This window comes from Fukomys damarensis, unplaced genomic scaffold, assembly GCF_012274545.1.
Source record: "Fukomys damarensis isolate Sample0158 unplaced genomic scaffold, DMR_v1.0_HiC HiC_scaffold_35, whole genome shotgun sequence".
Lineage (NCBI taxonomy): Eukaryota > Metazoa > Chordata > Mammalia > Rodentia > Bathyergidae > Fukomys > Fukomys damarensis.
The window spans coordinates 5,095,644-5,120,203 of record NW_022900947.1 but is presented as its reverse complement, the minus strand read 5'-3'; the positions used below and the strand labels follow the sequence as shown (position 1 = coordinate 5,120,203).

At 52.9% G+C, this 24,560-nt stretch overlaps 1 protein-coding gene across 18 annotated transcripts in view; it reads left to right on the top strand.

Moving 5' to 3' along the window:
* Window positions 1-24,560, top strand: part of Slc2a9 (solute carrier family 2 member 9) — a 145,717-nt gene that overhangs the window by 105,016 nt on the left and 16,141 nt on the right. For 16 of the 18 annotated variants that reach the window (XR_783811.2, XR_783812.2, XR_783814.1 and 13 more), the window contains 2 exons: window positions 4,059-4,160; window positions 5,774-5,849. Coding sequence is in view for 14 of the 18 variants with exons in the window: in XM_010641841.2 (XP_010640143.1) it covers window positions 4,059-4,160; window positions 5,774-5,849 (178 nt within the window). In the remaining 4 variants the exon portion in view is untranslated. Of the gene's footprint in view, window positions 1-4,058; window positions 4,161-5,773; window positions 5,850-8,283; window positions 8,854-19,846; window positions 21,101-24,560 lie in introns of those variants that run through there. The other 2 variants (XM_010641840.3, XM_010641834.3) reach the window with 2 other exon arrangements.

The window sequence follows — 24,560 nt, the reverse complement described above, 5'->3', positions numbered from 1 at the left end:
TTTTGTGAGGGCAAATGTTTCATAAAATTCTTGTCTCGCGTTATAGACCACACCCAATTTTTATGACTAATTCTTTTCTTTGATCAGTCTGAGATGGACATGATGGGGGAAATGCAAAGGCTTTGTTGGCTTTGTGTTTATTTTTCGTATTTTGTTGTTACAAGAAATCAATACCAGCTCAGTGGGGTAAATTTGGAGAATTCAGAAAAACTGAGAGGGATGGGGAAGAAAGTCCCCACGCTCTACTACCCAAGGAAGCCTGGCCAACCTTTGCTTGTCTTTATTCCGTGCATCGATGTATGTTTTATTTTTACACCATAGTAACCCTGGTTCTATTACTAACTTCAGGCCCTTGGTCCATGTAATCCCGCAGCATGACAGGTTCCATCATATTATTGATCCACAAATTTGTATCGAAGTTGCCCCGTGTACAGCACAGTGTCACCAAACGTGGTGGAGCACACCTGTAACCCCAGCTCTCTGGGAGGCTGAGGCAGGAAGACCTCAAGTTTGAGCCCAGCCTCAGCAACTTAGTAACTCGGCAAGACCCTGTCTCAAAGTAAAAAATGAAAAATACAGGGCTGGAGGTGCAAAATCCCTGGGTTCAATCCCCAGTATCACAAAAAAGAAAAGAAAAGAAAATGTGAGAACAGAACAGCTCGAGTGGCAGGAGCTGTCTCCCCACCTTGTGGTGCTGTCATTTCCTTAGTCACCGTGGGCAGGGTGGGCTGTTGGCCTTCTCTGCCCAGAACCTGGAGGGCAGAGCCACACGGCCAGGTTCCCAGCCCCGCTCGCTTCCCTTGAGCTGTGTGACCCCAGCGAGCCGTCGACGTCTCTGTGCGTCAGTTTCCGCCCATCCGTGGGGACGAGGTCCCGCCTCATCGGCATGGCCTGGGGTCTCAGCCCGGGAGGGGATCGGGTGGCGGAAGCAGCACTGGTGCTGGTGAGCCACAGCGGGTGCCGCCCCTTGTCCTCATAAGAGGTCCCGCTCACTGAACACCAGAGGCTGGGGCTGCGTCCCTGCACGCAGCACGGTTTGGGGGGACCCTCGGCCCTGGGCGCACACCGTCCGCTGGGTTGGAATGGGAGGGAGCAGGCAGGACAGCATCGCCAGGCTCCTGAGGCCTGCAAGCCCCCAGGAGCTCCATCACCAGGGACCCACCGCACCTTGCTGAGGGTGTGAGGCTGCGTCTTCCTGACTTCGGTCTCCCTGGTTCCGGGAGCCTCCCCTGTCCCGCGGTGCCGGCCGGTCATTGTGTTCGGTGAGGACTTGCCTGAAGTGTTACAATGCGGTGGACGGCTCTGGAAGAACAGGACCTTTCTAGGCTCAGTCCCGACCCTGCAGATGCCTCTCCCTGCCACCAGCGTCCATCTCACAGGCACCCAGCAAGCGTATATACAGGTCTCTGCTGCACAGTCAGCATGTGTGTGTGTGTGGCTGAGAACTGAACCCAGGGCCTTCACACTGAGCTATGTCCCCAGCCCTTTTTCTTTTTCTTTAATTGTGAGGCAGGATCTCACTAAGTTGCTAAATTTCCCAGGCTGCACTGGAACTTGTGATCTTCCTGCCTCAGCCTCCCAGAATGCTGGGATTATAGGCACATACAAATTCATCTTTTAAGCTGAAATTTCCAAACAAAATTTAGGCTTCAGTGACTTATTTTCAATTTAAATTTAGAGTCTGTCCCGAGTAGAGATCCTATCAGATACTCTGTCTTCTGAACACAGATATTTTCTTAAACACCATTAACTTGCAGGTAGCCCAGCCTTGCCAGGGTTTCAGCTTCTCCTCAGAGATTCCGTCTCATATTTAAAGCAGAATTACGAGTAGAAGGTGAGGCCAGAACCGGGACTCACTTTCTCTTTGTGCAGAGAGCTGAGTCATTGGTCCTCCCTCCGTCCTCCCGCCCTTCTGTAGGAGAGACTCTGTCAGGGACCGGCTCTGCCTGGAGAGTCCCCAGGGTGCAGTCTGCACCCCAGGGTGACAGGAGGGGGCACCCATTGGGAGGCCAGGGTGCTGGCCTTGCTCTGGGGCTCACATCGGTCCAGCGTTGAAATGTCCTGTGTAGATTCCCAGCTGTCTTCCCCACGTTGGTCACTGCTGCCAGGGAATCTTACAGAACTGCTTTTAAATGTAAGCGATCTGTTGGTGGGGTGGGGAGGAGAGAAGGGAAGGAGGGAAAGAGAAAGAGAGAAAGTGTGTGTGTGTGTGTGTGTGTGTGTGTGTGTGTGTGTGTGTGTGTGTGTGTGTGTGTGTGTGTAAGCAACAGTGCAGCCATGTACGGTTTCCCTACAGTCCTTGTCTTCACCTGTTCCACTAGGCTGGGTGCTGGCCCAGAGCAAGCTTATGGAGTCCGGCTGAACTAAAGCCCCTGGAGGAAATCGCCCTGGCTAACTGGACAGGCGTCTTTCTTCTAGGATGGAAACACGCCTGTGGATGGGAGGGGGCTCTGGAGGGCCTTGCAGCCCTGAGCAAGCTGGGTGCCTCTGCCAAGCAGAGCGAGTAGTGTGCATGTGCGTGTGACTGTAAAACGCAATATGGCGAAGATGGAGGAGTTGGATGGGACGTGCTGCATGTAACGCTAGGTCTGGTTTGGATGCTTTGATTGAGCCAAATTTGAAGTAACTGCAATGCTGGACTCTACTTCTCTTCTCTCTGCAATTCCTTCTTTCCTCGTCCGATCAGTCACACAGTCAGTGTCTTCACGTGGGCAGAAATACCAAGTCCTGCTAAGCCCTTCCGCCAGGCTACATGTGGATGGGCCTTGGAGGAGGACAAGAGGGAGAGTGAGGGGTGGGGAGGAAGGAGCCCAGCGCCCTGCTGCTGCTCCCCCTGAGTGAGGAGGCCTCCTCCCTTCTCTGCCAAGGTTTCCTCCGGTCTTCCTGGACTATTGCTCAGATGGCCCTCAAATCGGGGAGAGGTTTCCAGCTTTCCATCCACCCAGGTGCCTGGTTCATGAAACAACAAACCAGACACCCAACCCAAAATAAAGCACTTAGATATTGGCGTAGTCATGCAAAATGACAGTTCTCTGCTGCTCTGCGTCTCTTGGCGGACATATAGGCCACTCCCGAGACTTAGCTGTCCTGAATTGTGCTGCTATAAACTTTGGTATTCATGTATCACGGCAATACGATGTCTTTAACTCTTTCAGGAAGACACCTAGAAGGGGAATAGCTGGTCAAATGGAATTTCTAGTTTCAGTTTTTCGAGGAATTTGCATACTGATTTCTATAGTGGTTGTACTAGTTTACATTCCCACCAGCAAGGTAGACCGGTTCCTTTATCCCCACAGACTCACCAGCACCCATTGCTATTTGATTTCATGATGATGGGGAAAGGTGGAATCTCAGTGTTGTTTTAATCTGTGCTTCTCTGAAGGCCAGTGATGTTGGACATTTCTTCATGTATCTAGCGGCCATCTGTACTTCTGTGAAGTGTCTGATCATTTCACTTGCCCATATTGTGATTGGGTCTTTTATTTTGGGTGGTCCTATATTTTGGAGTTCTTTTTACACCCTAGATATTAGTTCCCTCTCTGAGGAACAGCTTGCAGAAAAGTTTCCCTCGCTGTAGGTCGTCTCTTCACTCTGTTGGTTTCTTCTGCTGTCAGAAGCCTTTTCTGTGATCCCATTTGTTGGTTCTTGGTACCATTGCCTGTGCACCTGAGATTCTGTTCAGAAAGTTGTTGCCTACACCTATGACTTCAAGAGTTTTACCTACTCCATCTCCCAGCAGGTTAAATGTTTCTGTTTTAACAGGTAGCCCTTTGATCCATTTTGATTTTAGTTTGGTACAATGGTGAGAGATACGGGTCTGCCTTCCGTCTTCTGTGTGCGGGTAGCTAGTTCTCCCAAAAATCATTTATTAGAGTGGCCATGTTGATTTTGTATCCTGCTGCTTTACTGAACTTGTTTATCAGTTCTAATAGTCTTTCAGTGGAGTTTTTTTTTTTGGGGGGGTGTGGTTCTGTGTAAAGAATCGTGTTATCCATAGAAAGAAAGAAATAATTTAAATGCTTGCTGTCTCTTTGTCCTTCTCTTCTCCCTCGCACCAGGGTCTGGTCATTGAGCGCCTGGGACGGAGACCTCTCCTCATTGGTGGCTTCGTGCTGATGACCATCTTCTTTGGGATCCTCACCATCACCCTGACCCTGCAGGTGAGCCCCTGTTCCTGTCCCTCCCACCTGCAGATAGCTCCCACGATCCACCTGTTTCTGCTCAGAGCTGCTGGGTGGCTTTGGTGATGGCTCCTTCTTGCACTGAAAGACAGGACACCTGGCTTCCAGTCCTGTCACTGCCGCTGATGAGTTGTGCGATCCTGGGTAGGATCCAGCCCCTCTCTGAGCCTCTGTGGAATAGAGGGGATCATGTTGGATGGCCCCCAAGATGCCCCTTCCAGCTGTCTAATTCCAGCAGGGGTCAGGGACACTACATCCAGGTGCTTCCCAAGCATTGCTTTCTTGACCGAAAGTTACAGCAGTAGCCCTGGAGCCAGTGTGCCTGCGTGGGAATCCAGCTCTTCTGCTTCCTGGCCAGATGGAGGCTTTGGGCAGACACTCAGCGGTCTGCTCCTCTCCTGGTGCCTTCTCTAAGTGGGGATGCTCGTCCCTCTGCCCTGGGATGCTAGGAAGCCCCTGGAACAAGTGTTCAGAGAAAATGTGCTTGGTGTGGGGATGGAGTGACGTCTTTCACCCTTATACAACCGGTGTTTCCTCTTTTCCCAGAGATGGGAGGTATAAAAATGAAAGTGTAAGCTGCCCAAGGTGGCACAGCTGTAGAAGAGCAGAGCCAGGGTTCGACCCCAGATCCCTCATGTGCTTGTGGCCCAGCTGTGCATGAACTGAGCACTTGCACGGTCTCCAGCCAGTGGGCACAGCGATCGCCTGCAGCCATCAATGTTCTCGGCGTTGAGATTGAAAGTTGCTCGAGCTGATTGCCACATGCCTTAGTGCCCCAAACCTGTCTAGAAAGGTGTGACCACAGACACGATGGTGGCGTCTGGGGGACGGTGACTTGTTGTTGGGGACACACTGCACAGAGGAGGAGGAGAAGAAGTTCTGTCAGGGCAATGTGCCGCCAGGGACGGTTCCTTTCCAAAGGCCAGGCCCCAGGTTGTCCTTCACGGGCTCCTTGAAACTCAGGGTTCTGAAAAAGCCACTTAGATCTGGGTGTGGTGGTGCAAGTCCATAATCCCAGCACTCTGGGAGGCTGAGGCAGGAGGATCACAAGTTTGAGCCCAGCTGGACACCTAAAGGACTTAGGGAGATGTTGTCTCAACATAAAACACTGTAGCTCAGTGCAAAGACCCTGGGTTCATCCGAAGTACCAAAGGGTGGGGTATGGGGAAAGCCACTCGGGAGATGTTCCAGGTCATTGTGTCTGTGTCGATTTGTCAGAAGTTTTGAAGGAACTGCAGGGGTATCAATGTGGTGCCTGACATTGTAAGAGCAGAGCGGTGACTAAGAGAAATATTTGCAGTGTGATGATGCCTACAAAATACCCGCCTGCTTCAGACAAAGCACCTGTCAGCATGAGTTCTTGACTTATTTACCACTCACTGTCTGCCAGGGACACCGCTGAGCTCTTGCCTCCTCACGTGTGTGACATGGCGGAGCGTTTGCCATTTTTTCCTCATTCTGGACACTGGTCGTGGGGCCCAGGACCTGAAGTGACTGTCAGGGATCTCAGGGATGCACCACGCAGGAGCTGGTGGGATCTGAGGTCCCCGGGACACCGCTGCCTCCTCACCTGCTGTTCTGTCCTCTCACAGGACCGCGCCCCCTGGGTCCCCTACCTCAGCATCGTGTGCGTCCTGGCCGTCATCGCCTCCTTCTGCAGCGGCCCAGGTAAGCATCTCCTGCTTCCTGGTGAGGCCACGGGCTACCGAGGTGGGGTTTCCCTGCATACAGCAGGGAGCCTGGGGCCCAGAAAGAAGCAAAGCCTTGCGAGGGAAGAGGGCGTGTCCCCTGCGTGCCCCGATGCTGTGCATGCACTGGACTGACTTTGTCCACCCCTGGTGATGGGCAGCGAGTCATCCACAAGAGAGAGGGTGACAGCATAAGGAACAGAACAGTGATCTTCACTGGGAGAACGATGGACCAGATTCTGGCTGGTTTGTCATGAATCAAAGCAAATCAAGGGTGTGGTCTGGGTCCACGGAGTCGTGGGTTAGTGCAGAAGATTCCCCGGTGAGGGGATCTCAGGTGTGTTCAGCACTGACTGTGGCTGTGCTCCGCTGAGAACTGAGTGTGTGCACAGGGCTCCCGGCAGGCCTCAGAAGGGCGGCTGCGGAGCGTGGAGGCCAAGAGCTGCCCATGCCAGGCCCAGCCCCTCACCACTGCCTGAGTGTGGGCTGGAGGACACTGGGAGCCTCTGCTCCTGCAGGACTCACTCTGAGCCCCAGAACCCCCTTTTTCTCACCATGGATGCTGGCTCACCTTTTCAAGCCTCAGTCTCCCCATCTATAAAAGCTGAGGGATACGGGGACTGTGCCATCCCGGGTCCCCCAGGGCTCAGCGCAGGGCTGAGCAGGCAGATTTGGAGCAGGGTCTGCCAGGGCTGTGTGCCCTCTCTGGGAGAGGCTGTTCTTGGTTCTTCTGTCTTGATTTCTGTGTTGATGAAAAGACAAAGTTTCTGTTAAAACAAACGGAATTGATTTTCCAGCTCTCTTTTGGCGCCACTGGTTTTCAACGACCATCCTGGTCTAGCACCTTGGTGGTGTGTGAAAAGTCCCTGTCCCCATCTGCAACGTGAGGGTGTTTGTTACGAAGAGGTGGCCAAGTGGGCCGTGCAGTGATGGGGAGTTGTCAGCCACACTCGCGTGCACACAGGTCCAGGGGGCAGGGAGGACGTCAGATGGCTGGGGAGGAAGGGGAAGGGGCAGGAAGAGGAGGGAGAGGTGGGAGAGGAAGGAAGTGGGAGAAAATGGGAGGGAGGGGAAAGAGGGAGGAAATTTAAAACCAGCACATATACAAACACGTGTGTGCACACATGTGCATGCATGCACACCCACTCTAGCTCTGGGTTTGCTTCACTTCCTTTCTACTGGCTCATCTGTTTTTCTCATGTATTGAACGCCAAGGATCAGGTGGAAAGTATTTTTTGCTCCACAGGCCACACGGTGTCTTGTTGCAGCTACTGGCCGCTATGGTGGTCCTGTGAGCGTAGACATTAGCATTACGTGGATGAATGCGGGCACGGCTGGTTCCAGGAAAACTTTATTTACAAAGGCGGAAGTGGGCAGATTTGGCCTTGTGTTCACCAGGTGCCCACCTAGCGCAGGCCAGGCTGGAGGGGGGCACCTGCTTTACCCCCCACTTTCCTCTGGAGAGATGCCCAGTGGAGCGGACTTTGTGGTCTGTCTGCCCCTTCTCCCCCAACCCCACCGTGCCCTCTCTCTGACAGCCCACACACATTCACACTTGCGCGCATTTGCACTCACTCCTGCAGGATCCCAGCCCCCCACACTGCCCCACCCGATGCCCAGAACACCTCCCTACTTCCTTCTGAACGGCGGGGTCATCTTTGAAAAATCAGCTCCTCCCGCCCCTCAAGCCTGTCTCAGAGCAGCCAACCCCTCTCTGCAGCCCCTGGGCTTATCCTGCAGCGGCCCTGGGTGCGCAGGTCTGCACCTCGAGGACAGGGCCCAGGTTCCCTGTGCCTTGTGACCGCGTGGAGGTCAGGTCTGCTCGTTGCACCGTGGAAGCCCGTCAGTCAAGAGGCAAAGAGGAAAGAGCTATGTTACAGTGGTGAGTTAGCTTATCCGAAACCGCCATGCCATCTCGGACAACAAGCACAGGCCAGGAGCTCTGAAAGAAACACAGGAAATGCCCTTTAGCCACACCCCGGCGGGCACGGGAGTGGTCACTCATCCTGAAGTGGGCCCTTTCTTTGATGCGCATTCTGATATTATAGAACACTCTTCTGTAAATCCAAAGATGACAGGTGGGGGTCTTCTGACCAATATTTCTCTTGTTCCTTTTTTTGCTGTAGCAATTGACTCTAGCAGTTAATATCTTAACCATTTGGGGGCAGCTTTTCTTTAGAACTCAGTGTGCTGGGCAGAGATACAGAAAAACAAAGAGCACATTTGTAAGGTATGCAAAGGACAAGTTAATCCATTGGGTGGCTTCAACTTCTGTGCCCCAGGTGCCACACACAGGCCGACCACTGCCCGGCCTCACCCAGGGCTGTGCTTTCGATGCATCCATTCACTACTCGCGTCTTGAGTCCCTTTCCCGCCACCACCTCTGAAGCCAGTGTGTCTCTTCCTGACACCAGGTACCTGCCACGGTCCTCCAGTTCTCCACCCCCAGATGGGTGTACGGCATCTTGTTTCCGATCCTATCTATCCAGACCGAGGGCAGACCCCACAAGTGAGGGGTCCCCATTCCCCGGGCTGTCTCCACTTCTGCCAAAAGTGGGGTCCCCAGGAAATCCACACTTCTATCCTTCTGACTGCACACCGGTGGCTCCCAAGTCCTCCTCCTCTGAGGTTTCGTAATCGGCTCGCATGACTCAGAACTCACAAAGATGCTCCTCTTGGAGTGACAACGGCTTTTTTGTAAAGGACACAATTGAGGAGTTGCCACGTGAAAGAGATATAAGGAGGCAGGGGTGAGATTCAGGGCTCCCAGGACCTGTATGACTGCCAGCCTAGAAGGCCCCGACCCCGTCTTCTGTGGGTTTGTATGGAGATTCCATCATTTAAGTTACAGCTGAGTCGATCATTAGCCGCTGCTGATTGAACTCCCCCTCAGAGGTCAGGGATGGAACTGAAATTCCTTCCCTCAAAGCAGGGACAGCCCCTGCCTTGAAACCACCTAAGGCCCACCTGAGTCATCCGTGGGTGTAGACTCGGGTCCATCAGGAAAGGGCTCAATGTGACGTCACCTGTCCCCGGGATATGCCAAGGCTTTCTTGGAGCTCTGGACCAGAAACTGGGAACACAAATCAAACCTACTGGCTCTCACTGCTGCAACTTGGTGATGGACCTTGGACCAGGAGGTGGAGGTAAAGGGTGACCCTGAGGTGGTGTCCCCTGCCCACTACAATGTGTTTGACCTCTTAGGTGGCCTGGCACCATGACCCCTTGCTGCGGGTGGACACGAAGGCCCCCGAAGGATGGAGGAGGGCTGGGACAGGAGCCTTCCCAGGCTGAGCTGGAGACTGAGAATCCCGGCCGGACTCTCAGTACCACACCACAGGAGCCCATGAGATTCAGAGGGGCACAGAACGGCTGGCCCCAGCCCTGCCAGACCCAAGGAACCATGGGGGACAAGGCAGAGGGAAGACAGTCTCAGGAAACAAGGCAGTGCACTCGGGCAGCACTCACCGGATGCCAGGCGCCCAGCTGGGTAGAGGAAATCACAACATCACATCCGGCTGGCCATGGATAGTTAGGGAGCCACTGTGTGCAGGGGGCCTAGAGTTTATCCAAGCACAGGTTCTTCCTTTTAATTCTGTCTGAGATGTTGGGTCCGTGATTATACAATGGAGCAGGGGAGACACCAGACTCTTCCCACCTCTGAATCCCGGGCACTGCATCAGCTTGGGTGTGGCCTCTGCTCAGCAGCCTCTGAGGCCCAGGATGGGTGGGACTCAGGCAGCACAGTGAGGCCTCCACTGCTGATCCCCAAGGCATGAGCCAGCCAACTGGAAGCCGCCTGTCACAGTGCCCAGAGGGTGCAAGCTCTGGGACACTTCTCCTTGTTGAAGGAGTAAATGGACAAACGAGCAAAAGACACATGAACAAAAGACAGCAGCCACCCTGCACAGCCTTGGCCTGCACCCGGAATGATCAGTACCCAGGGTTTACATGGGGAACCAGCAGAACACTGCCCACAAGAAGTCACGTGCAAAGTGGAATGATGAGTAAATTAATTTCTTGCTTTCCTGACTAAGCAGAAATTATTAGGTGGAAGAAATAGGAATCTCCACGTTAAAATGGTTAGAGCTGTAAATCAACAGACCCATCCTGACGCCCAGCTAGTCCGTAGTCGTGAGTTTTGAGAAACAGACCCATGTAAAGCAAAATGAGTCCTCATTTCTCAGGACCTCTTGATCACCATTTGAAGAGGGAAGGCAGCCAGGAGAGAGAGCTCCCCACCTGCCTCCTCGCAGGCCTCCCTGCCCTGCCAGTGCCCTCGTGGCCAGCTGCAGGCCCAGAGGGGCCCACCTGCAGACCCCAGGGACCAGAGCGTGCCGGGCATGTTGGATGTGGGTGGGCTGGCGACAGGCAGAATGAGGAAATAGAAGCCAGCAGCCAGCTCAGGGCTAAGGTTATTTATTTATTTGTTTATTTGTTTTTGGTACCGGGAATGGAACTCGGGACCTTGAGTTTTTGAGGCAGGCAGTGGCACGACTGAGCTAAATACCTGGCCCAGAGCTAAGGTTATTTTGCTGTTGGTGTCCATCAGCTTTCTGTGTCTGTAACAAAACACCTGAGGTGAGCAGCCTGCAAAGAGGAAGTCCCTGTCGGCTCATGGTTCAGGAGACTCCTGTGTGTGATTGGTCGGATCTGTTGCTCCTGGCCCCTGGGAGGTGCCTGTTCTGGGGGCACAGGGCAGATCAGAACTGCTCCCAGGGGCTAAAAGGAGGAAGACGAAGGGAGTGGGGCCCCATAGTCCCTTTCATGAGCCCTCCTGAGTGACCTGAGGACCTTCAGCTAAACCCTTTCCGGGACCAAGACTTGAAGACTCGAGTCTTGATGGACACTCCAGAGCCAGACTGTAACACCGGTTCCACTTAGCTGGTTTTCTCTGCTTCAGCTTCAGAGCTTCTACTTCTGTTTATAACTTACTGTCTTTTTAATTTTTTTTGTGTGTGCAAAAGCAGCTGCGTGTAATTCCTTGAGAGGCCATCACAAAGTAGTTTTCTCTGCTTCAGCTTCAGAGCTTCTACTTCTGTTTATAACTTACTGTCTTTTTAATTTTTTTTTGTATGCAAAAGCAGCTGCGTGTAATTCCTTGAGAGGCCATCACAAAGTAGCTTAAAATGTATTCTCTCAGAGCTCCAGAATCAAAAAGTGCAAAATCAAGATGCCATCAGCTCAGCCTCCCTCCCAGGCTCCTGGGAGGACCTGTGGCCTGGCCCATCCTCCTGGTCTGCTGGAGCCCTTGGTATGTGGCAGCAGGACACCATTCTGCTTGGCCCCTCCTGGGTCTCCTCAGTCCTTCTGATCCCTGCCCCTTAGGGACATCAGGCGTTGGGTGGAGACACCGTGGCTTCATCTCACCTCGATCCCTTCTGCACAGACCCTCATCCTAAGCAAGGCCGCAGTGCTAGGTTCTGGGGTTAAGGTTTCAACACATCCTTGGGGGGACACAGTTCAACCCCCAACAGTGACACATGTGCCCAGCAGGAAACTGAAATGCAGCTATGTTCGAAGGGGAAAATAAATGTCTCTGCTCATGAACCAGACGGAATTGTGAGTAATGCTGTAATAATATAACACCAGCTGGGATTGGGAAACATCCGCGACATAATAAGCACTCTGTCGAGCCCTTCGTGGGATAGTTTCGCTTAATCTTCAGAACACTGGAAGAGGCCGACTTTATTATCCTCATGTTACAGACGGAGAAAATGGGGCTCAGCAAGATTACGTAACTCGTGCACAATTACTCAGGTGGCTTGTTAAAGACGGGACAGTCATTCAAGTGTCTGGCTTCAAAGATGAGAGGCGTCTCCTCTGCAGGTTGCCCTGTGTGGGAAGTGGGGCGGCAGGAGCACGAGCAGAAAGTCTTTCCGTAGCACACAGCTGCATTCGGCAGATGGATGACAAACAGACAGAGAGGTAGATAGACGGCACGTGCATAGATGGTGGAGAGACGGTAGGAGCTGATAGAGAGGTAGATACAGCGGATCCTTGACTTACAAACTCGATCAGCTCCCAAGGGCTGGTTGTAACTCAAGTTGTTTGTAAGTCGGTACAGCTGAGATCTGGATGTTCACCTGCGTACACGCTATAGATAACGAGAGGCAGATGAATCTTCCCTTCACCTAATTAACCCAAGTGTTCCTGTGTCGGGCCGGTCGTAACTTGAGGCTGCCCCGTGGATGGATGGACGATAGGTGCTTAATAGGGATCGTTTCTTAATCAGTTTTGAATTCTCGTCCTTCCAAAGGCAAACTTTAATTTAAATCTCATTTGAATTTAATGTAAATTAAGTTTAAGTTATGTAAGCTATTCAATTCCTTTGAATTGATTAATTGGTTATTTTATGAAAGTTAGTGTCTCTGTAATTGCACACTAATTTTTGCCAGGTGGAAGTGACTTTCTGAGATTCAGCCACCCACCATGGCCCTTCAGGTTTCTTCTTCCCGCCTCCAAACCCAGCTTCTACCTCTAGGGAAAAGGTACCCTGTCCTGTGGGTAAAGATGCAGATTTATTTCTGGCTTTAGCAGAAGTGATTCTGAGACCCTGGGAGTGAAACAGGTGAACCCAGCACTGTGTCTCGTGTGCCTGGCTCAGGCCTCACCCCTGGGCTCCTTTTTCAGCAAATCCCAGACCTGCTGAGACTGAGTCAGTCAGGTCTCCTGCCCTCAGTTCTGGGGGAGGAGGAGCAAGAACATCCCAGCCAGGAGCTTCCCAAGGTAGATAGAGGAAGGTGAGGCTCAGAGAGGTTAGGAAATTTACTGAAGTCACACAGCAGTGAGCCAGGACAGGTCAGGTCAATCTTACTCCAAGCCAGAGTTCTTAAGTGCTACGACAGGTTCCCCGGTGAAGGCAGTTCCCAGGCACTGCAAAAGCACACGTCTGAGTGATGGGGACTTGGTAGCAGAAAACATACAGCTAAGTGTTGAGTTGGAGCAAGCAGAGGGCCAAGATCAGGTGCTCAGACTGTGCACTGCACAAGTACCACATCTAAAGACATGTGAATCCCATCACAGACGGACGCTTACATGAGAACATGGACCCAGTGTGCAGATTCGCATTCGCTGGCCAGGTTCTGATAGCATAAGGACGCACTGGCTCCTGTATCAGCCCATGGCAAAACAGTCATCACAGACTGGAACTAGTGCCCCACAGCCTGGCTGTCACACGAACACACTCGTGCACCTCCACTCTCCGCGTGTCCTCGGAAGATCCTTCTCACAGAGTCCCAGAGGCCGGATTCCCACACTCTGCTTGAGGCCAAAGCCGGTGAGGCTTTCCCTCTTCGGTGGTACAGCAGGGCAGACCAGGGCACCGCTGGCAGGGAGGGCATCGGGACAGTGTCCGGGTGGGCGTGGGTGTCCTCATCCAGCCTAGGCAGTAATAGGATCACTGCACACTTTCTAGTTCAAAGAAGCACCATCTGGGCTCCCAGGGGCCTGGGAGGTGGTTGGCTGAAGGAGCGGGGGTCCCTGGCAGGAAGGACAGGGGTCAGAGAGGGGGTGCTGACAGGAGCCAGGGAAGGAGGCTGTGTGGGGAGAGGGGCCCAGGGGAGTCGCAGTGCCAGTGATGCTGTGGCTGATTCATCGCAGGCCTCCCATGATGCAGTCTGACCCTGTCCTGGTGGGAGCAGGAGGCCACTGGAGTTTAAACTGAAATGTGGCGTTATCAGGTTGGTGTGTAGTTTATGCAGGAAGGAATAAGTTGGAGGTAGAATATGGAAAAGAGACTTGGCAGGAGTGAATTCAGGGAGATGGCTAAGGAATTTACATCAGTTAGCTGCCACTGTGTAACGAATAACCCACAACCTACTGGATTAAATGGCCAGTTATTATTGCTCCCGCGGGTCAACTTGGTGATTTTGTGTTTCTAGTCCAGGCTCTGCTGATCTCCGCTAGACTCCCCTGCTAGAGTTGGCCAGGCACCAACTGGTCTGTGGTTGCCTCACCCATTGGCCTGGCGCAGAGAGGTGGCTTGGCTGCATGTCTGTTCTTGTCCAGCAGGCTGGCCTGGACCTGTTTACAGTGACAGTAACAAAGTTGCAGGAGATGACAGTGAAGGTTGCAAAACTATGTGAATGGAGTTGCACGACCTTCCTTCTGCTTCATTCTCTTAGCTGAAACTATCAAAAGGCTACCTCCGAAATAGGGGTGGAGAAGGAGACTTTTCCTCTCCTGGGAGGAGCTACAAAGAACAGTGGCTGTTTTGCAGCCAAGTGTAAGCCTAGAATAGGCAGCAGGTGACACTTACAGACTCTTAGTGTAGAGAGGACTGTATGCCATCCACTCACCTGTCCCACGCGTAGTGGTTCTGGGCTGGCTGTGGAGCAGGCACCCTTCTAGGCCTGGGGGTGTAGTTGTGAACCAAATGCACACACACATACACACACTCAGTCTCTGCCTCCCGCAGCTTACCCTAAGTAACAGCAGAGGCACTGAGAACACACAGCACACTCAAGTTGGGACAGTCAGAGGAGAGGAGAGACAAACGGTAGAGAGGAAGAGAGGGAAATGTCAGAGACCTTAATTGTACTGGGCAGGCTCAACATTTAACACTCACTTCCAAGGGCCCGGCCTCCCACCTACCGGCTATGCAGGAATCGAAAGACTTTACTGACAAGTTCGTCCCTCGTCAGTCAGAAGCCGCCTGGCAGAGGAGCCTGGTGGGGGAAGCCTGGTGGGGGAAACAGAGAGAGAAGGGAGACGTGGTGCAAGAGGACACCTTCCAGGTCACAGCCAGTGAGTGGCCACTGAGCAGGCCCCGCGTCCTAACGAGTCAGCGACAGCACCCGCGGTCTAGTCTCCTTCCAAACACATGAGATGCAGGGGACAGCTTAGATCTGAAGCCTAACCCACCTCCCGCTGGGGTTTTGCACTGCTCTGTTCCCCTTCTCTTCTCTCCTGTAGCCTCAGGCAGAGATAACTCCTCAGCCTCTCTCCTGAATCCTGCGTGTGGAAGCAGGGTGATGTTCTTTCTGATTTCCTGCCAAGCTCACTCCAAAAAAGTCCCTCAGAAGCAACGCCAAGCCAAGGCTGCTCTCGGGACAGTTTGCTTGAAGCCTGGATTTAACAGATGTGTAGAAAGTTTCCAAAACTGGTTCCAAAACTGGGGTCGGTCACCACTGCTTGGCTCCCAGGGATTTCTTACGGTTTCCGTCAGCAGCTATTGTCCTCCTGTCTGGGACTCAGATATTCCCTGGACATCCAGCGGAGGAAGCTGTCACTTAGTTACTCCTCACTTCTGCTGAGAAGTGCGAATGCAGTTCTCAGTCACAGTGGATCAGCTCTCCGTGGCTGCTGTAACAAAGTACTGAAAGCTTCCAACAACAGAAACGTCTTCTGTCTCAGGTCTGGAGGCCGGAAGCCTAGGACCACACTCCTGTGGGTCTCTGGGAGAGGCCATTCCAGGCCCTGTCCTGGCTGCTGGTGGCTGCCGGTGATCTTTGCTTGTAGCTTCGATACTCCAGGCTCTACCGCCATCTTCACACAGCCTTCTTGTGTGTGTGTGTGTGTGTGTGTGTGTGTGTGTGTGTGTGTGTGTGTGTGTGTTTGTGCGCACGCACACCAGATCTCCCTCTGTATAGATGGATAAATGTGATTGCATTTACGACCCAGGCTGATAGTCAAAGATAAGCTCTTCTCCTCAAGATCCTTGACTTGATTACAGCCATATTAGCTGGTTTCCCATTGTTATGACAAAGAAATTAAGACAATCAACTTTAAAGGAGACGAAGTTTATTTTGGCTCACAGGTTCAAAGATTGCAGTCCGTGGTCCCTTGTCCCTGTCCCTTTGAGCCTGGGCACCGCGTAACATCATGGAGGAAATGTGTGGAGGAAGAGGACATGTTCACGTCACCTCAACCAGAAAGCAAAGACAGAGGGACAGGAAGGGGTGGGGCCACAGCAGCCCTTCAAGGGGATACCCCGTGACCTCGCTCCCACTGCCCCCCAGCACCCCAACAGCTAGCAACCAAGCCTACAGCACGTCAGACACTGGCTCTTCCAGCCATCGCAGAAGCTCTGTAGAGGTTCTGGGGAGCAGGATACAGAGGCATTTGGGGCAGGGGGAGGAGGTGCACTTTCCATAGCAACAGCATCTCGCAAGGCAAAAGGCACGAGGCCACCAGGAATACCTGGGAGGTTGGCGAGCAGCCCAGGCTGTCAGGGGAGGCAACAAAGGTGGCAAAGTGGACTGAGGTGGGTTGGACCAGGCCAGACCCTGGCTGTGTGCCAGGGTCAGGAGCTAGGGTTCAGGAACCAGATGTCTCCAGGGCCCAGGCATTCATAATTAATGCCAGCAATATGACTTTGAGAACTTGCTTAAGCTCCCTAGGCCTCGTCTGGAAACTAAAGGTAATAAAAATAATACTCCCCTCCCTGGGCTGCAATAAGGATGAAGTCTCATTAGTTTGACCAAGAGTTCCTGAGTATTACCATTCGCAAGGTGCTCCTACAGGTGCTGGGGACACAACAGTGAACAAAAGAAACAAAAGTACCTGTCTTTGTGAAATGTTAACTTTGGTGAAGGAAGAAAACATAAAATAATATGAAAAGTAAATTTGTATAGTTGTGTATGGGAAAGCAGAAAATTAGAGCAGGAAAGTGGGTGGAAAGTACCTATGGGAGAAAATTGTAATTGGAAGTAAGGTTGTCAAGGAAGGCCTCAGTGGCAGGGTGCTGATCAAGCAAAGATTTAAGGCAGTGAGAAAACAATACAACCAGATAATTGTGGAAAGAATGCACTGGGAAGGGGGTGGCCTGTGCAAAGGCCCTGGGGCAGGAGTGTGTTTGATCTGTCTGAGGCCCCACCAGGAGAGAAGGTGAAGCCAGAGCAACTGGAGATGAAATTGATGATTTGGGATGAGGGGAACCAGAGGCCAGCAAATGTGTATGGCTCTATAGGTCCTTTTCAGGCTTTTAGGCTTGGTATCTGTGAGAGGTAGCAACCCTCTGTGGTTTGGGGATGATGCATTTGGCTGCTGTGTGGGAGGCAAAGGGTGAAAGCTGAAAAACCAGCTGGGAATCTTTTACAATCATGCAGCAAATGGTGATGGGCTGTGTGGACCAGGGTGTTAGTGGAGGGGATATGAGAAGTGGTGAGTCTTAAATATACTGATATTTATATGTTTTTATGATCAGAATGCATTGACAGGCATGACAGACCAAGATGAGAGTCCAGATAGCATCCAGCATGGGACTACTGTCAGCTACAAAGGTGGGAAATCAGGGCTCAGTCACAGACACAGAGGTCAGGGCTCAGTCACAATCACAGAGATCAGGGCTCAGTCACAGACACAGAGGTCAGGGCTCAGTCACAATCACAGAGATCAGGGCTCTGTCACAGACACAGAGGTTAGGGCTCAGTCACAATCACAGAGAACAGGACTCAGTCACAATCACAGAGATCAGGGCTCAGTCACAGACACAGAGGTCAGGGCTCAGTCACAATCACAGAGAACAGGACTCAGTCACAGTCACAGAGATCAGGGCTCAGTCACAGACACAGAGATCAGAGCTCAGTCTTGAGCTGTTGGAGCTGATTTGACCACTACCCACCACAGAGGGGCTGGCATAGGTGAGAGTACAGTCCAGATCCCCCAGGGCCAGGTGTCAGCCTCCATACCCAGGCACAGTTTGGATGAGGAGCGCTGCTTAGAGTCCCTGTCCATGGGAGGGAGGAGGAAGCAGAGGGGACATAGGTAGAAGCTGAGCTGGTAGAGGCCCAGGGACAGCCTTGACCAGCCCTGCAGAGTGCGCTGCTGTCGAAATGGCAGATCCGGGTTGTCACACTGCAGTCTGAGCTTCCCAGCCCTCCACACCAGCCACCGGAAGTGGGACACCCGGAAGTGGGTCACCGGATGTGGGTCCCCCGGAAGGACATGGCCTCGGATGGGGCAGCCTCTGCCAACAGCACCCTCGGCCCCTGCTGCCCAGCAGGTCCCCTTCCCAGAAGGCAGATCCAGACAGTGCATCTCTGCATCCACCATACCTGCTTTCCCTTAGCCACAGTCCCCGCTCACAGCGGGCAGGACCAGAGCTGTTCTCTGGCATCTCTTCTGGTAGTAGCCTTATAAAAGAGGCTTCACCTTCGTGACTCAATCGCCTCCCCAAATCTCACCTCTTAGTACCAATAGTCAGGATTTCAACAAACAAATCTGGGAGGCAACGATACAAACATTCAGTCTGTAACATCACCAGCACCACCAGTGTTGTCACCACCATCACTGTCGTATCATCATCATCATCATCACCAGTGCCGTCTGTTGAGCACTTACTGTGAGCCAGGTACTTGACCACGTTCTCTCTTCTGCAAGAAGCTCAGGTGTTAATGCAGGAAGGCCGCGAGGGTCTGGCCTCAGACGCTCTCAGAAGCCACAGTGTAAAAGCTGGGATGGTGGTAGAAAGAGGTCTTTGCCGCCTTCATTGCTGTCACAGCTTTAATGAGCAAACTCCTGTCGGGGGCTCCGGGGGAGGTCAGCATCAACCTTGTTTTAATTTGCGCTTTTCCAAGGGAGATGTGATTACAAGATAATGATTCATTTCATGAAAGTGTCAAAACTCCGCTGCTACAAATGGAAAAGCAACCCATTGCGTTCACACGCTGTCCATCTTTTCCCTGCGTCTGAGGGAAGGCAGGTTCATGCTGATAGAAAGTGTCTGCAGGGTTTCGTTCCTCTTCCTCCCCAGACGTTGAGGGCCACGTTGGGAGAATTTAGGCACCAAAGCCACACTCTTCAAGATCAAAAGATGCCTTTCCCAGAGAGGCAGCCCAAACTAGGTGGATTCGCCTTCCGGTCCCTGGGATGAAGCATCTGACACCCCCAACTTAGAGCAGCAGGGTCATTTCAGCTCGGGGTTTGAGTGTAGGGCTGGTGGCCGCAAGGCAGAGACAGCATGGCAGAAGGAAAGCTGTTCAGCGTGGCAGCCGGAAGGCAGAGAGCTCGGGGAGGAGCTCAGGGAGGAGCTCGGGGACAAGGACGCACCCTTCCAGTCACCCAGTCCTGCAACCAGGCCCAGTTCCTCACAGCACATTCAGCTCGGGTCCATCAGTGGGTGACCCCTCCGGTCAGTACAGCACTGTCCTGGTCCCATCGCCTTCCCAAAGCCCCCCGCTCTGAACACGTGAGACTTTTGGGGACATTCTAGACCTAAACTCTAGCAATGGGAGGTCCCGGATGCTGAGCCCACCATGTTATGTGGACTCCACACACCCTCGCTGGTGCGGACCTGGCTTGTTCTGACCCTGTCCTCCGCCTGTTCTCCCACATGGACACTGTGAGGCTTGGGAACACACTCAGGGCAGGCGTGGATTGTGTGCACCACCGCGGGAAGGGCTGATGGTGCCAGCTGCCCCCCCTTCCTCCCCGCGGGGACCTCAGCACAGGTGCTGACGATCAGCACTGTCCCCACCTTCCTGGACGTGTCATTGTGCCTGGCATCCCAGGGCTCAGCTCCTGATAGGAAACAGACAGAATAACTTGGTCTTCTTTTTAAAAATGTTTTTCGTTCAACTTGTTCAAATCTGCGTTTCTAACATCTGCAAACGAGGACCACACTCCCGGAACATCCCTCGGGAGCTTTGCTTCTGGGCAGGGACTCAATAGGTAGAGAATGTGCAAACATAGAGCTAGGTCCCAGCAATCTCTAGGCTGCAAAATAAGGATCCTCCTATTTTACACAGGAGGAAACTGGGACTCAGAGACTAAGTAATTTCTGCCATTCTGTATCACCGAATCAGAACTAGAAACAGGGTTCTTCCCAATGCCACCATACCTATCCCCTTTCTGCAAAGGCTTCAGCCTGCTGGCCGGAGGCAGAGGGTCCCAGGTGAGCTCGGCCATGGCTCACGTCTACGTCACATCATCTTGTCCCCCAGATACCACGAGACGCTGTCTGCTAATGGGGGCTGGGGAGGGGCAGATTCCTGCAGACCAGCATCACCACCTGGGGCTGTCTTGTCCATCCAGAGGCGACAGATCTTCAGAGACCCTCAAAGGACGATCGCTCCCACCCACTCGCCGCTGTGTGAGGCTGGAAGTCGAGAGAACTCACCCAGCCACGTCACATCCAGGAGAGGCATGGGTTTGGGGCCGCTCAGGGCTCCACCTTGACTGTCTGTGGGACCCTTGGAAAGCGACGTGGCTCCTCCAGCCTCCACCTCGAGGGCTCTTATGGGACAGGGACTTTTGAGCAATGTGTGCTGCAACTGGCACACAGAGGGTGCTGGGCGAGTCTGTGCTTCCTTCCTGCCTCCCTGCCTGTGTTGAGGTACCCTGGCACGTGTTCTGCAGCCGCACGAATTGCAAAGTCAGAGTTTTAGTGAGGAGTGATCAATAGCCTGATTAAAATTAGCTTTTTATAAGCTCACTGAAATAGTGAGCTCATGGGATCTTAGTGCCACTGGGTGACTTTCTGAAGAAAATCCACAGCAGGCGGTCTCCACCTACACTTGACATAGGTCAGCTTCCCTGGCCCCCAGCCCTAGCTGCCAGGTGCACCCTCATTTTAGTTGTCCCCTGGAGCCACAGTCCCCACTGAAAACCACTGTCACCACCTTGCATTTTGTAGCAAGCACATCCTGGGTGTCACCAACTTGACTCTGCTTCCCTCTGGCCGTGTGATTGGTGACAAGGTGGTCTCGGCGAGCAGGCAGATGGGTGGCCTGGACCGCAGGGGTGGCCCCAGCACTGGCACTCAGTGCGGAAGAGGCAGAGAGCCTTTCTCCTGGCCTCGAGCCAAGGCCCTCCTAAGGCACTGGGTCTGAGACCCCAGAAGGATCAGGAGACCCTCCCCGTTGCTGCCTTTGCCACGTAACCCATCTGCAAAGCCCCTTTGCCACGTGGCCTGGGCTTAGGACGCAGACCTCTATCACATCCTTTTGCTCCAAGGGGCTAAGGAAAAAGAAAATGGCACTATGTCGTGGTATCCCCACTATGGCCAACTTGGGGTCGTACAGCAGTTGTGGGCTTTGTCCACCTCCAGCCCTGGGCTTGAGGGCCTGGACCCCACTTACCAGCTGTGTGACCTTGGGCAAGTGAGCTGGGCTTTCCGAGCCAGGTCCCCACATGTAATAGGCGGGAGAGACACAGCTTCCAAGGATGACTTTTAAAGAAATCGCTGCAAAATGGCTAATCAAGTACCACCTTGGGAAAAGCACCCCAGAGCCAGCAACTGCTACAGGGGCCTCCCTAGGCTGCGGGAGGACAAGGCTGTGCTGGTGGCACAGCCAAGGCCCAAAGCTGGACATGCCCTGCGAGCTGGGCACCAGTGGGAGCCATTTCTGCCCCCAGCGGGCCTGGGGAGCCAAGAGCCAGGCAGCCTCTGGGGAGATCTGGGTCTCAGAGAGCACAGACTCCATGTGTGGGGTATTTTCCAAGCCAGGAGCCACTGCTGATGAAAATTCTTGTCCCTTACAAAGTCTGTCTCCTCAACCAGGCTGCAAAATCTTGGTCTGTGAAAGCAGAGGCTCTCCCAGATGCACCCAGATCAAACATTAAATCAGGCTTATTAAAACATCTCTAAAAGACCCGTGTAGAGGCACCTTCCTTTTATGGAGAAAATAAGCCGTGTGCGCTAGTATGTGGTTTTCTGAAATCTCTGTTGGTCGGTCCCATTCTCGCTGCTTTATTATTCTCAGTTGTGCCCCAATTAACTCAGTCGGGAGAGGATTTGGAACCCGCACTGTGGGCCAGAAGTCTGTACTGAGGACGCAGAAGTGAAGGCAGAGATGTTCCTCTGTCCCCGCTGAGTCTGTGAGCTAATGAGGAAGACAGGTGCCCACAATGACTGGGGCCCTTCCAAGTGCAGATTCGCCGTGTTTCAATGTCAAGTGTGGTGAGGAGGGACCGGATGTGGACAGTTATAGGCAAGTGTGTTGGTTAGTTTAAAAGTACTTACCAAGCACTGTGCTGACGCAGGCCCTGGGGTAGGCCTTACTCTCCTTGTCGCTGGGACAGAGCGCCCAACACCCACAGTTTAGAGAAGGAGATGGTTAGCTTGAGGCCCAGAGGATTCGGTCTGTATCGTCGGCTGGCTCTAAGGCTGGAAGGGCCTGGTGGAAGGGACTGGTGGAGGAGAGCTGCTCACATCTTGGTGGCCAGGAAACAGAGAGAGAAAGGAGGAGCCAGGACGGGTGATGGATCCTTAGGCCATGCCCCCAGGAGCTGCCATTTCCACCTCCCCCAACAGCACAGTAGACTATGGATTAATCGGTGAGCTAACAGATTATCAGTGGTGGGTTAATTGGTGGGTTAACACCCTCCAGAAGCCCTGCCTCTGAGTACATGAGCCTGGGGAGGGCACATTTTAGATCTAAACCATCACAAGATATACCAGTGAGTGACACAGACACTGCAGACACAGACTTGGGGAAACCTTACCTGCAAACAGATGGGTTCTTCAGGGAATTGAAGAGGGAGAGGGAGGAGGCCACAGTGGAGCGAAGGTCTGGGAGAGGAGAGGCCACACCAGGCTTGAACAGGAGCCATGAAGGCAAGGCGAAGCCTGGGCCAGAGTTCTCGGGGTTCAAGCACCAGCCTTGACATCTGGCAAGGTTTCCGAGGAAGCGCTGTCTCTGCTGGACTTTGGGAGGTGATCAAGTCTGAGACTTGGGGTCCTTTGAAAAACTGAATTCTTCTTTTTATAAAAAGAGTAAGTTCTCATCCACAGAGGTAAACAAGGGACTTGGGCATGGGATCCATAGAAAAGATTTGGGGTGGCCCAGGGTCCAGGCCTCGGGGGACCATGTGGTTCCGAGAGGGACAAATGGCTTGAAGCCAGGCTCGTGCCCAGCCCTGTCCTTGTTAGCTTTTCCTTTTCTAAAGAGGAAGGTGAGGAGTAGTTTCGAAGCAGAAGGTCCAGGAGCAGAGGGCGTGGAGGGGTTTCTGGTGGACAGAGGAGACCATCTGCTGAAGGCAGGAAGCTGAGAGCAGGTGCACTGGGACAGCTGTGGGTAGAGGGGAGCAGGGGCCACATGGCTGGAGCAGCTGGAGCCGCTGGTTCCAAAGAGAGCCACGTTTCCTCTCTGATTTGGGATTAAGGCAGCTCAGCAAACACCCAAAGCTGTGGGCTGTGCAGGTTGGAGGAAGACACCCAGGAAGGAAAAATATGCTCCTTTCTCTGCTGGGAGAAGCTCCACGAGAAGTGAGGCAAAGAGGAGGAGCCTCGGGCGGTCACACGGGCGCCCCTCGGACCTCGCCTCCTCCTCTGTTCCGCCTGCCTTTCCCAGCCTCCTGGGCTGGTCCTCTGCTCTGGCACTCAGCGTCACCTGTGGCATGGAAGGAAGGACACGCGTCAAGTGTGAGCTCCGCCAGGCATTTAGAGAGCGACCTTCAGCACCTCACCTTTCTGTGTCTGGCGATCTCATCTGTGAATTAGGGGTGATTCCACCTACCTAGAAAGACCTTAGGCATAGTACAGTTAATGACTGTACTTCTCCATCTGGCGGGAAGCTGGGCTGTGGTGGCAGGCATGTGGCAGGCATTGTTTTGTGTTTGCCTGGCCTGGCCTGAGATGCTGCTTGGAAAGGCCAGAAGACCTGGGTCCATAGACCTTGAGTTCCCTTCACTGGTTTGCCTGGGCCAGTCTCAGATTCACCTGCTCTCCAGACACAATTATTAATAGCACCCCTTCCACTCTGTTTTTGGCCCAGCTTGAAAATTAAGTGCTGCAGTGCCCCTGTCCATCAATAACATGGCCATGGCAACGCCACCCCCAAGGACTTCTGGGAGGACCTATGAAGGGATCGAAAGGACACCCAGGCTATCATGGAATCGTCACCCTCCCTTCCCTCAGGCAGCCTCCAGGGGGAGGCTATCACAGAAACCTGTCCCTTAATAAAAGAGGCAGCAATTTAAATTCTACACAGCCAGGACACCCTGCAGGAGCTCAGTTGGAGTGTGGAGCAGTTTGATACAAACTTTGTGCCCGTCTCTCTGAATCCCAGGAGTGCTGAGGTCCTGAGCTCCAGTCCACGGAGCTCCCAGACCAGCTCCTGACCACCGCCAACACCCACCGCACACCCCGTCTCTCTCCTTCTCTTTCTGCTTGGTCCTCCTTAATTTAGTGACTCAGAACAATGTACGAACTCACTAGCTTCTCTTTCTCCCTGTCTTATAAACACGTAAATCTTTCTAAGCCATCATGAAACAAATTGAGATATGACCAGCATCACAACAGTCTGGCTGGCTGGCTACAGGCAGGTCTTGGGACTCAGGACACTCCTGATTTAAACCTGGGATCAGTTCCATCTCTAGGATGCCACAGCATGGATTATACATGGTGTGATCAAAAGTCACAATGAATATTTAATTGCTTAAAACTTGTTTATTACAGTAACAGACACATCGCCATTAACACTTGCTCTCAGAATGCCCCACCACCACTTTGAGCACACTCATCCGTCATTTCTGACACTTTCTGGAGCAGCTCTGGAGGTCCCTTTCGTGAGGGTCTTTAGTTGTGCTGTCATGGCTGCCTCGGTGTCCTGAATAAATTCAGAACACTAATTTTCTGGTCATTTTTACTTGGGGGCAGAATGAGAAGGTATATGGTGCCAGATCTAGGGAATCAGGTGTGAGAGGACATACTGTAATAACTGACAAAAATTGCTGTAAATGCCTCTCAAGCACAAGGTCCCAAGTTCAATCCCCGGAAAGAAAGAAAGAAAGAAATTGCTGTAAA